This window comes from Pseudomicrostroma glucosiphilum (assembly GCF_003144135.1).
Source record: "Pseudomicrostroma glucosiphilum strain MCA 4718 unplaced genomic scaffold BCV69scaffold_19, whole genome shotgun sequence".
In the NCBI taxonomy this organism is placed as follows: Eukaryota; Fungi; Basidiomycota; class Exobasidiomycetes; order Microstromatales; family Microstromataceae; genus Microstroma; species Microstroma glucosiphilum.
This window is the reverse complement of record NW_020289931.1, coordinates 211,357-225,252: the sequence shown is the minus strand read 5'-3', so window position 1 is coordinate 225,252 and position 13,896 is coordinate 211,357. Positions and strand designations below refer to the sequence as shown.

At 55.5% G+C, this 13,896-nt stretch overlaps 6 protein-coding genes across 6 annotated transcripts; 4 read left to right on the top strand and 2 right to left on the bottom strand.

Annotated features, from left to right (window-relative positions):
* Positions 1 to 129: 129 nt before the first annotated feature.
* Positions 130 to 1,498, bottom strand: BCV69DRAFT_285562 (symbiosis-related protein). The gene is made up of 4 exons (XM_025493433.1): positions 1,379 to 1,498; positions 974 to 1,029; positions 716 to 784; positions 130 to 634 (listed from the first exon to the last, which is right to left on the bottom strand). The coding sequence occupies exons 1-4, from the start codon at positions 1,410 to 1,412 to the stop codon at positions 431 to 433; spliced, it is 363 nt and encodes a 120-aa protein (XP_025345126.1). The 5' UTR covers positions 1,413 to 1,498; the 3' UTR covers positions 130 to 430.
* Positions 1,499 to 1,902: 404 nt separating this feature from the next.
* Positions 1,903 to 5,660, top strand: BCV69DRAFT_285561 (putative SPT16-general chromatin factor). Its single transcript, XM_025493432.1, has 6 exons — positions 1,903 to 2,053; positions 2,152 to 2,265; positions 2,397 to 2,481; positions 2,565 to 2,854; positions 2,928 to 3,104; positions 3,188 to 5,660. Exons 1-6 carry the CDS (start codon positions 1,982 to 1,984, stop codon positions 5,540 to 5,542), a joined length of 3,093 nt encoding a protein of 1,030 aa, XP_025345125.1. The 5' UTR covers positions 1,903 to 1,981; the 3' UTR covers positions 5,543 to 5,660.
* Positions 5,661 to 5,671: 11 nt separating this feature from the next.
* On the bottom strand, positions 5,672 to 6,934 carry BCV69DRAFT_285560 (Translin). Its single transcript, XM_025493431.1, has 3 exons — positions 6,255 to 6,934; positions 5,885 to 6,156; positions 5,672 to 5,796 (listed from the first exon to the last, which is right to left on the bottom strand). The coding sequence occupies exons 1-2, from the start codon at positions 6,855 to 6,857 to the stop codon at positions 5,914 to 5,916; spliced, it is 846 nt and encodes a 281-aa protein (XP_025345124.1). The 5' UTR covers positions 6,858 to 6,934; the 3' UTR covers positions 5,672 to 5,796; positions 5,885 to 5,913.
* A 339-nt stretch (positions 6,935 to 7,273) lies between these two features.
* On the top strand, positions 7,274 to 9,778 carry BCV69DRAFT_285557 (putative heat shock 70 kd protein 2). Its single transcript, XM_025493430.1, has 2 exons — positions 7,274 to 7,698; positions 7,845 to 9,778. The coding sequence occupies exons 1-2, from the start codon at positions 7,506 to 7,508 to the stop codon at positions 9,578 to 9,580; spliced, it is 1,929 nt and encodes a 642-aa protein (XP_025345123.1). The 5' UTR covers positions 7,274 to 7,505; the 3' UTR covers positions 9,581 to 9,778.
* Positions 9,779 to 9,888: 110 nt separating this feature from the next.
* On the top strand, positions 9,889 to 11,994 carry BCV69DRAFT_285555 (Annexin). Its single transcript, XM_025493429.1, has 3 exons — positions 9,889 to 10,757; positions 10,849 to 11,308; positions 11,395 to 11,994. The coding sequence occupies exons 1-3, from the start codon at positions 10,276 to 10,278 to the stop codon at positions 11,788 to 11,790; spliced, it is 1,338 nt and encodes a 445-aa protein (XP_025345122.1). The 5' UTR covers positions 9,889 to 10,275; the 3' UTR covers positions 11,791 to 11,994.
* A 225-nt stretch (positions 11,995 to 12,219) lies between these two features.
* On the top strand, positions 12,220 to 13,713 carry BCV69DRAFT_288668 (UPF0103-domain-containing protein; the record flags this gene model as incomplete). The annotated part of the gene is made up of 4 exons (XM_025493639.1): positions 12,220 to 12,746; positions 12,855 to 12,989; positions 13,119 to 13,482; positions 13,642 to 13,713. 4 exons carry the CDS (start codon positions 12,220 to 12,222, stop codon positions 13,711 to 13,713), a joined length of 1,098 nt encoding a protein of 365 aa, XP_025345121.1.
* Positions 13,714 to 13,896: the final 183 nt, after the last annotated feature.

Sequence of the window (13,896 nt, the reverse complement as noted above, 5' to 3'; positions counted from 1 at the left end):
CAATGGAGGCACACAAGGTCCACATTTGCTTCCCTCCTCAGACACAAGATGCCCCTTTGCTTTCAGTGGCAAGAAATATTGGATGGAAGCTGAGCACGAGGCAAGATGAGGCACAAGAGCGAGGCCAGGCGAGGTAGAGTATATAGTCTTACATGGGTCTGTCGAGCATAGCAACAAAGTCACACGAACGAGGCGCTGAGATTCTGGTCGAGACAGCAGGGACAAAGAAGCGAAGTTCGCAACAGGAGAGTGGCGAGAGAGAGAGGCCAATAACAGAGCAGTAGCCAGCCCTCCCACGCTTGCGACTAGACGTGAGAGGTAGCACTTGCGATGAATCTGTACAGGTCGTTGGCGTCCTGGCCGAACACAGATGAGGGCTGAGTGGTTGGAACCACCTACTGGGTCATCTTGGACCTCTTGCTTCAAACCTCTATGCGCTCTCGATACCGAAAGTGTTCTCTCCAGAGTAGCTGACGTAGAGGAAACCATCCTCGTCCTTGTGCTCCTCGTAGATGGCACTCATCAGAGCGGCAGTCGCCGGCAACACCTCGTCTACAAATATGAAAATGGCCTTCTCTGGCGATAGCTTGATCCTCTTGCGAATGACGTAGACGAATTGACCAACGGTGAGGTCCTGATGTAGAAGCGGAGATCGGGAGATTAGCAACGCCGTCTGCAGTAGCGCTGCAGCAATCACCCTCGCGGGCTTACTCACCGAAGGTACCAGATACTTCTTCTTGTCGATAGTTGGGATGTCTGTCCTGTCTGCCTTCTCACAAATCACCTGAGGAGAACAACAAGGGGATAAGATAGGGCCGGAAGGCGTCAGCGCACTGATCATATTTGCAGGCGTCAAGGTAGCGGATCGACTGGCACGAGGACGCTTCGACTCCCGGATCATACCTCCGCTCTCCTCTCAGGGAGTCCACCTCTGCCGTGCCACCACAAGAGCGCTGCCATTCTGTTAACTCACGGGGATCCTGTCCGGGTACTTCACTCGGATTCTCTCGGCTTCGGCCTTTCGCTTCTCTGCATGGGCCAACAGCAAACAGGAGGCAGGTAAGTGTATTCGGCGACGAGGTCGGGTTGATGTGAGATGCGTTCGTATGAAGTGATGTATGGGCGGAAAGAGGGTGGGGCATGATAGGTTGTCAGTCCCTAATCACTATCTGTACGAGAGCCGGCCTCCACCTGGACCCTAGGGTCTCCCCCGCTTGCTTGCGATCGACAGTCATCATTTCCACCCTCTCAGCATCTCAGAGAAGCCAGGCAGACAGGCAAGTATTGCGAAGAGCTTGTAGCGGGGGGAGCACGGCTCCTGGCTGAGGCGGTGACGCGTTGCCATCCACTTTAATCGAGTGTGCGTGACGATACTTACCGAATGGGTGCTCGTCTTTGAACTTCGAGCGCATGATGGGTGCTGGTATGCGATAGAGCTAGTGTGGCGGTCGAAGATTGTAGCTGTGTGGTGACCCTCTTGCTGTGTGAGATGGTGAGGATGGGTAGACTGTAATCGATGGGTAAGGGGGGAGGTGGGTGAGTGTGGATGAGGCGAGTGGGTGGATGCTAGTGTGCGTTGCTGAGCACAGGGCAACGCAACTGGCCGTGGGTGACGCTGCGCCTCTGCTCCTGTGCCGCACCCTGGATCTCGCCTGCCTCCCCCGTCTGCCCCTCTGCATGACCCCCCGACGCCTCCGCCCTGCCCGCCCGCGGTCCCGCTCTGCACTTGTGTCTCTCCGACCCTCCGACCCGATCACCATTTCCCCCTCCGTTCCGACGTCGCCTCGCGCTCGCCTCGACCTTTTGCAATTCCGAAGGTGCGCCTCTGGGTAGATGGTCGTGTTCAGCCAACGCGCTTCTGAGTCCGCTCTCACTCCTTCTCCTCCCAACCATCGATCTGCCCTCGCTCTTCATAGCGTTCCCTCTGCGTCTGCATCACTCCTTCTCGTGAGCGCTTACAGAGAGCTGTACGTTTGCAAAGATGGCAGACGAGGTCAAGATCGACAAGGCCCTCTTTGCCACGAGGCTCAATAAGCTCCTGGACGCCTGGAAGGTGAGCTCATACCTCGCACAAAGGCCACTAGCTTGAGCTTGCTCAGCACAGACGCAACGAATCTCACTGACCCCCCTTTCCCGTTTGCCACTGGATAGGACAATGGCTCCGACAACGCACAGCTCAAGGTGTTGCAGCAGACAGATGCTATCGTCATTATGCTCGGCACCCAGTCGGATGAGGTAGCGTACCACAAGACAGCAGCGGTCCACGTGAGTGTCCTGTCCCCGGAGGATCCCAAGGTTGTGGCACAGCGTCCGGGTGCACTTCGGCAAATGATGCTTCGGGGCCCAAGACGACTCTAAATGGATACTGACCTGTTCGCTTTCACACTTCCTGATAGACCTGGCTCCTCGGGTATGAGTTTCCCTCGACGATGATGCTCATCACACGAAAGGGAGTGACGTTCGTCTCTAGCGCAAACAAAGGTGAGCTGGAGCCGCTGATGAAAGCAATACAATGATTATGATGCTCAAGGAGCAATCTCCCGCTTACCTCTGTCCCCCTTCAGCCAAGTACCTCGAGGGCCTGGATGGCGCCAAGGGTATCAAGGTGGATGTGCTCAAGCGTGGCAAAGACGAGGCGCAGAACAAGAAGCTGTGGGCAGATGTCGTCTCTCGCATTAGCTCAGCTGAAAGCGGTCAAACAATCGGTCACTTTCCCAAGGACCAGGCCATTGGAAAGGTGGCAGAAGAGTGGCTTGCCTACTTCAACGGAGTGAAGAGCGAAAAGGACTTCAAAGAGGTGGATGTGGGACCGGCCATGGGAGTAATCTGGGGTGCCAAAGATGCAGACGAGCTGGTGAGTAGTACCGAGATGGGAGAGACGATGGGGATGCGTTGCCTAATCACGTCCTCTTCTTTCCTGCCCGCAGACCAACACAACCTACGCAGCCAAGATGCTGAATGGCGTCATGTCAAAATACTTTGTAGACGAAATGTCGACGATTCTGGATGACGGGCGCAAGGTCACACACGAGAAGTTGGCCTCGAGAGTCGAAGCGGTCCTCGATGATGACAAATTCTGGAAGAAAGTCAAGGGGCTAGCCGAGGTAAGTATGCTCACGTCTGAGAAATTCGCCACTGAGCAGGGACGTTGTCTGATCTGTCCTCCTTCACTGCCCTTCCTCAACAGGCCGATCTCTTGCTGGCTAATTGGGCCTACACGCCGATCATCCAGTCAGGCGGTCAATACGACTTGAAGCCATCTGCTCAGTCAAATAGCTCACGCATACAGGGAGCTGACGGAGGAGGTGTTGTCGTCGCTTCAATGGGCATGAAGTACAAGAGCTACAATGCTAATCTCGGTCGCACATGGCTTGTCGACCCACAGAGAGTACAGGAAAAGAATTTCACATTCCTGTGCGAGCTACAAAAGGATCTCGTCGAAAAACGCGTCCGAGCTGGCGTGACCGGTCGTCAGCTCTACGAGGCAGCTCAGAACTACGTCGCACAACACAAGCCAGAGCTCTCCAACCATCTAGTGAAGAACCTGGGCTTTGCTACTGGTCTCGAGTTCAGAGACTCCGCCTATGTCCTGGGGCCAAAATGCGAGCTCCCTCTTCAGCAGAATATGACTCTGAGTCTTTCGGTTGGCTTCAGCGGAATGGACGACCCTAATCACAAAGGCGAGACGTATGCTCTGCTGTTGATCGACACAGTCAAAGTGACGGATGGTCCTGCAGTATTCCTTACGGAACCGGTCAAGAGCGCGAGTGAACAATTCTTCTACCAAGACAAAGAGGAAGAGGAAGCTCCGAAGGACCCCAGCCCGAAGAAGAACGTGACCGCTGGCGGCAAGGTGCTACGAAACAAGGGCAAGACCAATGACGTGAACGTTGCCAATAAGATCAAGGATCACCAGCATGAGCTGGCAACATCCAAGCAAGAAGAAGGTCTACGGAAGTGGGCAGGTGATGAAGGCGAGGGCGGCATGGACACTGGCAAGACGTTCAAGAAGTTCGAATCGTACAAGCGCGGAGAGCTGATCCCTGCCAAAGCGCAAGACCTGAAGATTTTTGTTGATGTGCGCAACAGCAGCATCGTCCTACCGATCTATGGCTTCGCAGTCCCCTTCCATATCAACACATTAAAGAACCTCAGCAAGAACGAGGAGGGCGAGTACACGTACCTGCGCTTCAACTTCATCTCCCCTGGTCAGATTGCCGGAAAGAAGGACGACACGCCCTTCGAAGACCCAGATGCCACCTTTGTTCGCAGTCTGGTCTTCCGCTCGACAGATACCTTCCACTTCGCTGAGCTCCACAAGGAGATCTCTGAGATGAAGAAGCATGCTGCCAAGAAGGAAGCGGAGAAGAAGGAGTTGAGCGACGTCGTGGAGCAGGACAAGCTGATCCTCAACAAATCCCGTCCGCCTGTCCTGCGAGAAGTCTTCCCTAGGCCCGCACTGGAAGGCAAGAGAGTGCCCGGTGACCTTGAGATCCACACCAATGGTCTGAGATTCACCTCCCCGCTGAAGGATCAAAAGGTTGACGTCCTCTTCAACAACGTCAAGCACGTCTTTTTCCAGCCCTGTGACAAGGAGCTGATCGTGCTTATCCATTTCCACCTCAAGGCTCCCATCATGATCGGCAAGAAGAAGTCGAAGGACATTCAATTCTACCGAGAGGCCAGCGACGTGCAATTCGACGAAACGGGAAACCGAAAGCGCAAGTACCGTGCTGGTGACGAGGACGAGTTGGAGCTGGAGCAGGAAGAGCGCAAGAGGAGAGCTCAGCTGAACAAGGAATTCAGGAAGTTCTCCGATTTGATCGTCGATGCAGCAGACGATCTCGTGGTCGACCAGCCATACCGAGAGCTCGGCTTCGACGGTGTTCCCTTCAGGACAAACGTCTGGCTCTCGCCCACCAATGACTGCCTGGTCCACTTGACAGACTCGCCCTTCACCGTGGTGACCTTGGCAGACATTGAGATTGCCCACTTGGAGCGTGTGCAGTACGGCCTGAAGAACTTCGACATGGTCTTTGTTTTCAAGGACTTTACCCGCGCTCCTCTGCACATCAACTCCATCCCGACTGGCTCACTAGACAATGTCAAGGAGTGGTTGGACTCAGTGGACATTCTTGTGAGCGAAGGACCTGTCAATCTGCAGTGGAACCAGATCTTGCGCACCATCCAAGAAGCTCCCTACGACTTTTACTCCAACGGTGGGTGGTCTTTCCTCCGCTCTTCCGACTCGGACTCAGACTCAGACGAGAGCGAAGAAGGCTCTGCTTACAGCGAGTCGGACGCTGCTGCCGAAGAGGCTTCGTCAAGTGAAGACGACGATGATGATGACGATTCGGACTTTGACGAGGATGAAGACGATAGCGGTAGTGAAGCCAGTCTAGACTCGGATGAAAGTGAAGGATTGGACTTTGATGAATTGGAGAAAAAGGCGGCTAGGGCGGATAAAAAGGCCGGATATGGAAGCGATGATGATGGAGGTGGAAAGAGTAGGAAGGGCGGCGGTAGTGGAAAGAAGAGGTAGTGGCCTGCATGGAATCACTCTCTTCTTGTACTGTATTGTCTCTAGGTCAGAATCGGATTACGACGCGCCTCGTCTCCTGCCCAAAATCAATTCAGTCATGCAAGCAACATTCTCCGAGATCACAAGGTCTGAAAATGGTCGCTGAAGGACTCAGTGTGATGGTATTGTACATTGCGTATGGGTGTATGACAGAAGCTCAGACGTTTCAACCGCCCTCCTACGTCCGAGGCTTCTTGCTTGCTGCGCCTTCTTGCCTGCGTGAACAAGAGAGGAGAAAGAAAAACACCGGTGAGCGTCGTTGCAGAGGTGATTCGCTGGGCTCCGTCTGCAAGGCAGACTCACGTCTTCTGCCCTCTCTGTCTTATAGCTGCTCACATCGTCATAGCCTGTTCTTCTGCTCCACTCCCAACGGCCCGCTTTTGAGTTGCACCCATAGCTGTAGCTGCTCCTGCTCCTGCTCCAGCTTCGCCTGTGATCACGCCCCAGATCTGGCTCCTGGTCTGCTCATCCACCTCTACGCCCAGTCCCATATGGTCCCACTCGGGAGAGCGGTCCTTGAGTAGTCCGCGGAGGGAGATGTCGTAGACTACCTCTTCGATCTTCTTGACGTCGTACTGTGCGGGTGTGGGTCGAGGAGTGTAAGTGTGGGCGGGTATCAGCAATTCCTCCGCCCGATAGCTCTGCCATGGCTCGCACTCTTTGCTGAACTCACCTTGATTCCATCGAACCTCTTTCTGAGAGAGTCGTTCTTGAGATTCAGCATAGCAAAGCCAGCACTGAGGTCCTTTACAAAGTCGCTCAGACGCAGCGGTGTAGCGTAATCGTTCATTGTCACGGCATTGACTGCCAATCGTGAGAAGTCATTGATGAGGGAGATGATCGAATGAAGATACTCTTCAGTCGTGAGTGTCAGGCGAGAGGTGGAAGCCGCATCACTCGATAGACCGAGAAAGTGCAGTGATTGGTCCTTTGTGACGAGGGTTCCCGTGGTGAGGAAGCAGGCAAGGGCGCCACAGTAGTTGGCCCTCTGTAGGGTGAAGCTCCAGCAGTCGTTCCACTTCCAGAACTGATTGTCTGGTACGACTTCGACTACATCTCGGATACGTTGACGGAGTTGATCAAAGAGGGGCGCGAGGGAGAGGACCAGAGGTGTGACTTGGGCGGCTGGAGTGGAGTGTACGCGGTTGAGCGAGGCGGTGATCTGGCGCTGCACTGCATCGACTTCCTTTGCACGGGCACGGATGGTCTCAGAAAGGGCGCGTTCCGCTTCGAGCTCGAGGAGCAGAGGAGCGAGATCGACGTGGGAAGCAGCCATGTCGGGGGAGGGAACAGTGGTAGAGGTGAATGTGAGGACGAGGAGTGGTGGTGTCGTCGAGAAGATCTGTCATGCAGTCGGACTGGAGGCGTCGAGAATACACTCAGCTACGCTCGAGCCAATGGGAGCAAGAATGCTGATGTAAGCATCGAAGCAAGCCGGGCTGAACCACGTGTTTCCACAGACTTGCGCCTTGAGCAGCGGACTTGTGTGCCTGAGTACGTCGGAGCAGTCAGACAAGCTCGGTATCGGGAGATGTTGAATATCGGAACGGAGCTTCTCACAGGATCACTCTGCTATCGCTCTGCGTGCGTGTGTGCTTGCGTGTGTGTTGAATTTTGTTCCCTCGAAGGGTTGGATGGCTTCTGGCAGCATCTTCCTTGTGCTCGCTGCAGCCAGGCCAGTCCAGCAGGCGCGGGGTGGCGGGCGCAGAGGCGGGAGTGGAAATCTTTGGCCTCCACGCAAAAGTCTCCTGCATGACGCCAGGCGCGAAAAGAAGAAAGGCAGCCGAGCCATCGAAGGTCACCGAATCTCATCCTCAGCAATAAGAACCTCGCGATTTCACACCCACCACACTTCCTTTCTTCTCACCAAACACTATCCGATCCATACCTCCCCTTCACCCACACAACACATACACACATCATCATGACCAAGGCAGTCGGAATTGATCTGGGTACCACCTACTCCTGTGTCGCCGTATGGCAACAGGACCGGGTCGAAGTCATTGCCAACGACCAGGGTAACAGGACAACACCATCATACGTCGCCTTCACCGACACCGAGAGGCTGATCGGTGACGCCGCAAAGAACCAAGTAGCCATGAACCCCCACAACACAGGTGAGTAGCAGCGTTCTCAGTCCGGTGGTCAGCCTCTTCCAGTCATCTTCGCGATCTCTGGTAGGGCCACCACCGCCACTGCTCTGTCTTACCCTTAGTACAGCTCTCTGACTCCACCACTGCCATTCATACCTCTCTCTATACAGTCTTCGACGCCAAGCGACTCATTGGACGCAAGTTCGAGGACTCGGATGTGCAAGCAGACATGAAGCACTGGCCTTTCACCGTCGTCAACACCTCGGGCAAGCCTCAGATCAAGGTCGAGTACAAGGGTGAGGAGAAGATCTTCACACCCGAGGAGATCTCTTCCATGGTCCTCCTCAAGATGCGTGAGACCGCCGAGGCTTACCTCGGTGGCTCCGTCAAGGACGCCGTCGTCACCGTTCCCGCATACTTCAACGACTCCCAGAGGCAAGCTACCAAGGACGCTGGTGTCATCGCCGGTCTCAACGTGCTGCGAATCATCAACGAGCCCACTGCCGCCGCCATTGCTTACGGTCTCGACAAGAAGGCCGAGGGTGAGAAGAACGTCCTCATCTTCGACTTGGGAGGAGGTACATTCGATGTCTCGCTCCTGACCATCGAGGAGGGTATTTTCGAGGTCAAGGCCACCGCCGGTGACACACACTTGGGTGGAGAGGACTTTGACAACCGTCTCGTCAACCACTTCGTCCAGGAGTTCAAGCGCAAGAACAAGAAGGACCTCACCACCAACGCTCGTGCCCTCCGTCGTCTGCGTACCGCCTGTGAGCGAGCAAAGCGAACTCTGTCTTCCGCCGCCCAGACCTCCATCGAGATCGACTCGCTCTTCGAGGGTATCGACTTCTACACTTCGCTCACCCGAGCCCGATTCGAGGAGCTGTGTGGTGACCTCTTCTCCCACACCCTCGAGCCCGTCGAGAAGGTGCTGCGCGACTCCAAGATTGACAAGGGATCCGTCAACGAGATTGTCCTTGTCGGTGGTTCCACTCGTATCCCCCGTGTGCAGAAGCTCCTCCGTGACTTCTTCAACGGACGTGAGCCCAACAAGTCGATCAACCCCGACGAGGCCGTCGCCTACGGAGCTGCCGTCCAGGCCGCCATTCTGTCCGGCGACACATCCGAGAAGACTCAGGACCTGCTGCTCCTCGACGTTGCCCCTCTCTCCATGGGTATCGAGACCGCTGGTGGTGTCTTCACCCCTCTGATCAAGAGGAACACCACTGTGCCCACCAAGAAGTCTGAGACCTTCTCTACCTACGCCGACAACCAGCCCGGTGTGTTGATCCAGGTCTTCGAGGGTGAGCGTGCCCGCACCAAGGACAACAACCTCCTCGGAAAGTTCGAGCTGTCCGGTATCCCCCCTGCCCCTCGTGGTGTGCCTCAGATTGAGGTCACCTTCGACGTCGATGCCAACGCTGTGCTGAACGTCTCTGCCAACGACAAGACCTCTGGCAAGAGTGAGCGCATCGCCATCACCAACGACAAGGGTCGTCTGTCCAAGGAGGACATTGAGAGGATGGTTTCCGACGCCGAGAAGTACAAGGAGGAGGACGAGGCGGCCGCCGCCCGTATCACCTCGCGTAACGGTCTGGAGTCGTACGCCTACCAGCTGCGCAACAGCCTGAACGAGGAGCAGTTCGCCAGCAAGCTGTCCGAGGAGGACAAGAAGGCTCTGCAAGACGCCACCAAGGACACCATCGACTTCCTGGACGCCTCTGCCGAGGCTAGCATCGACGAGTACGAGAGCAAGAAGAAGGAGCTCGAGGCCATTGCCAACCCCATCATGCAGAAGGCTTACGCTGGAGCTGGTGGCGCACCCGGTGGCATGCCCGGTGCCGGTGGACCAGGTGGTGCCCCCGGTGCTGGTGCTGACGAGCCCTCGGTGGAGGAGGTGGACTAAACGTCTTCGCTTCCCTTCATCGTTTCGTCTAGATCTTAGCCTCTCATCATCATGCCTACGTCCGTTTCCCGCATCAATGTCTCGGCCCTCTCATACACCTTGTACTTTGTCTCTCTTTTCCCTCATGATTCCCATCTGACGTGGTCACAAAAATGAAGCCAATAGATGTTTCCCGAACATTGAGCTCTACCCTATGACTGTGTGCTCGACTTGTTTGATCCTCTGAAGGTACTTGCGCACTTGAATGTGCTCCTCTACTCTGTGCTTTACCAGGGTGTGGTGGCGGCCTTTCACCACCCTTTGCCTACTTTTCCCCCTCACCTTCCCTGATGATCTTTCTTTTTCGCCTTTACTCGGAGGAGGGTGCGCGGTTCTCCGTGGTGAGTGGAGTCCTGCGCGCGAGGCTGTGTCTGTGCCCTGCGTGCGTGGCGTGGCGCACTGAGGGGATGACGCACGGGCAAGCCATTGCCTCCTTGGCTTGGCGGTGCTTCTCACGGGGGTGGTGGCTGCTTCGCGGAAGGGAAGTAGCGTAGAGTAGTAGAGGAGCACCACCGCCGTCGCATCGCTTGTGTAGACGTGTTAAATAAGATCACATTGAGCTCACTTGCTTTCCTGCCTTCCGCTCTCTCCTTTCACACTCGTACCTGTACGACGCAAGACTACACTCTCGTTGCTAACTCCCATCAACTACTACTATGGCATACAATAACTACGGACCACCACCTGGAGCACCTCCACAAGGGTATGGAGCTCCTCCCTATCCTCCCCAAGGTCAAGGCGGATATGGTGCCCCACCCGGAGCTCCACCCCCACACGGAGGCTACGGTGGCGGCGGCGGAGGCTATGGGCCTCCTTCTGGTCCTCCACCCCCCGGACAAGGGTACGGTGGTGGGTACGGCGGCGGGTATGCGCCTCCCCCTGGTCCGCCACACGGAGCAGGAGGGTACGGTCCCCCAGGAGGTGCTCCAGGCTATGGAGCTCCTCCTGGTGTTCCACCTCCAATGCATCAGGGAGGAGCACCTGGAGCTGGTGCGCTGACCTACCTGTATACACAGGTACCCCCTCCACCTCCCAACCCACCTGCTGCTCCACCTGCCGGATATGACCCTTATCGAGATGTGGAGAGATTGAGAAAGGCAATGAAGGGCTTTGGGACAGATGAAAAGGCAATCATTGAGTGAGTGAGGACGATATGGAGGGCAGTCAAGTGTAGGCGTCTGCGATCGTTCTTCATACTGATTTGATCTGCTGCTTCCTCTGTGCGACAGGACTCTGGCTCCACTTGATGCCTTCCAGATCGACTCCCTCGGCCATGCCTTCAAGGCCACTGTAGGCAAGTCTCTACTGGCCTCCATCGAGGGCGAAACCAGCGGTTGGTTCGAAGGCGCGCTACGTGCCAAGGTCCTAGGCCCTGTTGGATACGACGTCTGGCTGGTTCACCGTGCCTGCAACGGAGCGGGTACCAACGAAGACATCCTCAACGAGGTCCTCATTGGTCGCTCCAATTCCGAAATGTGGGCTCTCAAGCAGGCATTCAGAGCTACGTACCACAAAGACATGGAAAAGGTGGTGGAGGAAGATCTGAGTATGAAGACGAGGAGGATGTTCGTCATGGTGATGCAGGCGGCTAGACAGGAGGAGTGGGCACCGGTGGATCCGGGTCTTGTGCAGCAGGATGTCAAGGATCTGAAGAATGCCGCGAGGGGCGCTGGTACGGATGAGATCAAGGTGAGCGAGCGAGCACCTCCGAGCGATAGGCGGACGAGAGGAGGACATGACTCAACTGTATCTCCCCCTATTCGTCTGCACCACAGATCTGCGGCATTCTCCTATCCCGCTCCAACAACCACTTGCGAGCCGTAGCGCACGCCTACAGCTCCAAGCCGGACGGTCTCTCAAGCATGGTCAAGTCTGAATTCTCCGGCCACATGGAAGGCGCACTCCTCCACGCTGTGCGCGCCGTCGAGGGCAATGCTCCCTACGGCGTCTCGCAGACTGCTGCTCTACTCGAAGCCTCGATGAAAGGTCTAGGCACGCAAGACGAGAAGCTAGTGTACCGCACTCTGAGGGCGCACTGGGACCGAAGGAGATTTGAAGACATTAAAGCCGAGTATGCTCGTACTCAGCACAAGAAGGGTCTAAGGAACCGCGTCGAGGGAGAGACCAGTGGGGATTACAAGAGATTCTTGGCTGCTGTTATTGGACACTAGTCAGTCGTCGCCTTTGGAGGTCCTGGAAAAGGAGCCTGCATCTAGTACCCTCGTTGCGAGATATCCCGGCGTCATAATTCCTTGCCTCGCCTTGCCTTGTCGCTTCTTGTGCTCCACCCCTCTTGTATATACTTTTCTCGTTGGTACTCATTTGCGATGTCCATTCTTTCTGCAGCCATGTCGACCTTTTGATGAGAATCAGGCCGTGCCGTGCCGTACTTTGGCCTGCCATTGTGCCTCCACCCGAAGCGGGGCCCGTGCACTTGCAACTGCGCATTGACCTCCCTCCTTTGGTCTGGTCTGCCTAAGCCACCCACGCTACGCAGCTCGCCCTTCCTTGCCTTGAATCGTATCACAGCATACTCTTGTTGACCGTAGGCAGACCCTCCTCCAAGCATACTGACATCCCTCTGTCAAGCAATCGCAGTCATGTCCTCAACTGCACCACGGAGAAGAGCCACCCACGCCGGTTCATGGTACAGTTCCTCCCCCAGCAAGCTCGATGCCCAACTCAACGGTTGGCTCAACGAAGTCGACCCTTCAGCCATTCCTTCTGCAGTGGAAGTAGCTTCTCTTTCTCCATCCCCTTTGACATCTCCTTTGACTCTGCCGATAGAAGGATGTAGAGCAATCATTGGTCCGCATGCTGGGTACTCCTACTCGGGACCGGCAGCCGCTTGGGCTTATCGCTGCATTCCTGCTACTACAGCAGGTGTACGGATCAAGCGCGTCTTCATGCTAGGTCCATCACACCACCACTATCTCGATCGATGTGCCCTCTCGCGCTGCTCCGTCTATGAAACTCCCTTGGGAGATCTTAAAGTGGATGGGGAGACTTCTAGGGAGATTATGATGAGTGGACAGAAGGGGGATTGGGAATGGATGGAGAGAGGAGTGGATGAGGCGGAACATAGCATTGAGATGCATGCTGCTTATGTGCGGAAGGTGTTTGAAGGGTAAGTCTGAGCCGTAGCCCTAGAAAAAGGAGGAAGAGGTAGAGGGTAAAGAGATCACAAGCGCTCACAAGGGCGTCATTGTGGACCAACTTCGCTCGCCGCTTGCAGACAAGAAATCACCATTGTCCCCATTCTCGTGGGAGCAATCTCAACAAGACAGGAGTCCTATTATGGAAGCCTACTAGCACCTTACCTTGCAGATCCAGACAATTTCTTTGTCGTCAGTTCAGACTTTTGCCATTGGTGAGTAGAGCAGAGGCGGAGGCAGAGGCAGAGCTGAGCCTTTGCCGCCAGCATATTCCACTGCAAAGATGTAAGCTGCTGACTGCTCCGATATCCTCCCGTGGTTCTGTAACATCATCAACGACCCAGGGGCTCCCGCTTCTCCTACACTTACTACCGCCCATCTCCCGATGCCTCGTCCACCTCCCTCTCCTCCACCTTCCGACCACGGGAGGGGGATGCACCCATCCACCAGTCCATCCGAGATCTAGACGACGAAGGGATGCAAGCCATCTCCTTTCCCACTTCCTCCTCTCCCTCCCCTTCAGGAAGTGGTGCAGTGCAGGGAGAGGGCAAGAGTGCCATTCAAGCAAAGGAGGAATTCGCAGCCTATTTGAAAAAGACGCGCAATACAGTTTGTGGAAGACATCCTATTGGAGTTTTGCTAGGGGCATTGGCTGAATTGGAGAGCCAAAAGGGACAGAAGAGCGAGTGTCGCTTTGTACGGTATGAGGTGAGTAAGAGAGGGTTGAGGAGCAGAGGGGCTGTTACGATGGCGATGCGGTTGGGAATGTCACAAAGAGTGGTAAGGGAGGCTAGTGCTGACACAACACCGACTTCTACCCGCCTCTCCGTCTCTCTGTCTCCCTCTCTCGTCACCCCTATCTTGCAGCAATCGAGCGAGTGTGAGTCGTATAGGGACAGCTCCGTTTCCTACGCTTCGGCTTTCGTGCGCTTCCTCTAGACTGCCCTCAGGCTGCAATGTATGACATTGTTGGGGCACAGTCAAATCTCCATCCAACAGCAGATGATATGCAAAGCATAGATCGGACGAAGATTCCAGAATCTCCGCGTGTGGCTGCAGTCAATCACATCTCTGCCTCTGGGCTGTTCTTAGAATTTTCAAGCCCTGGCCGTGCACAATGGA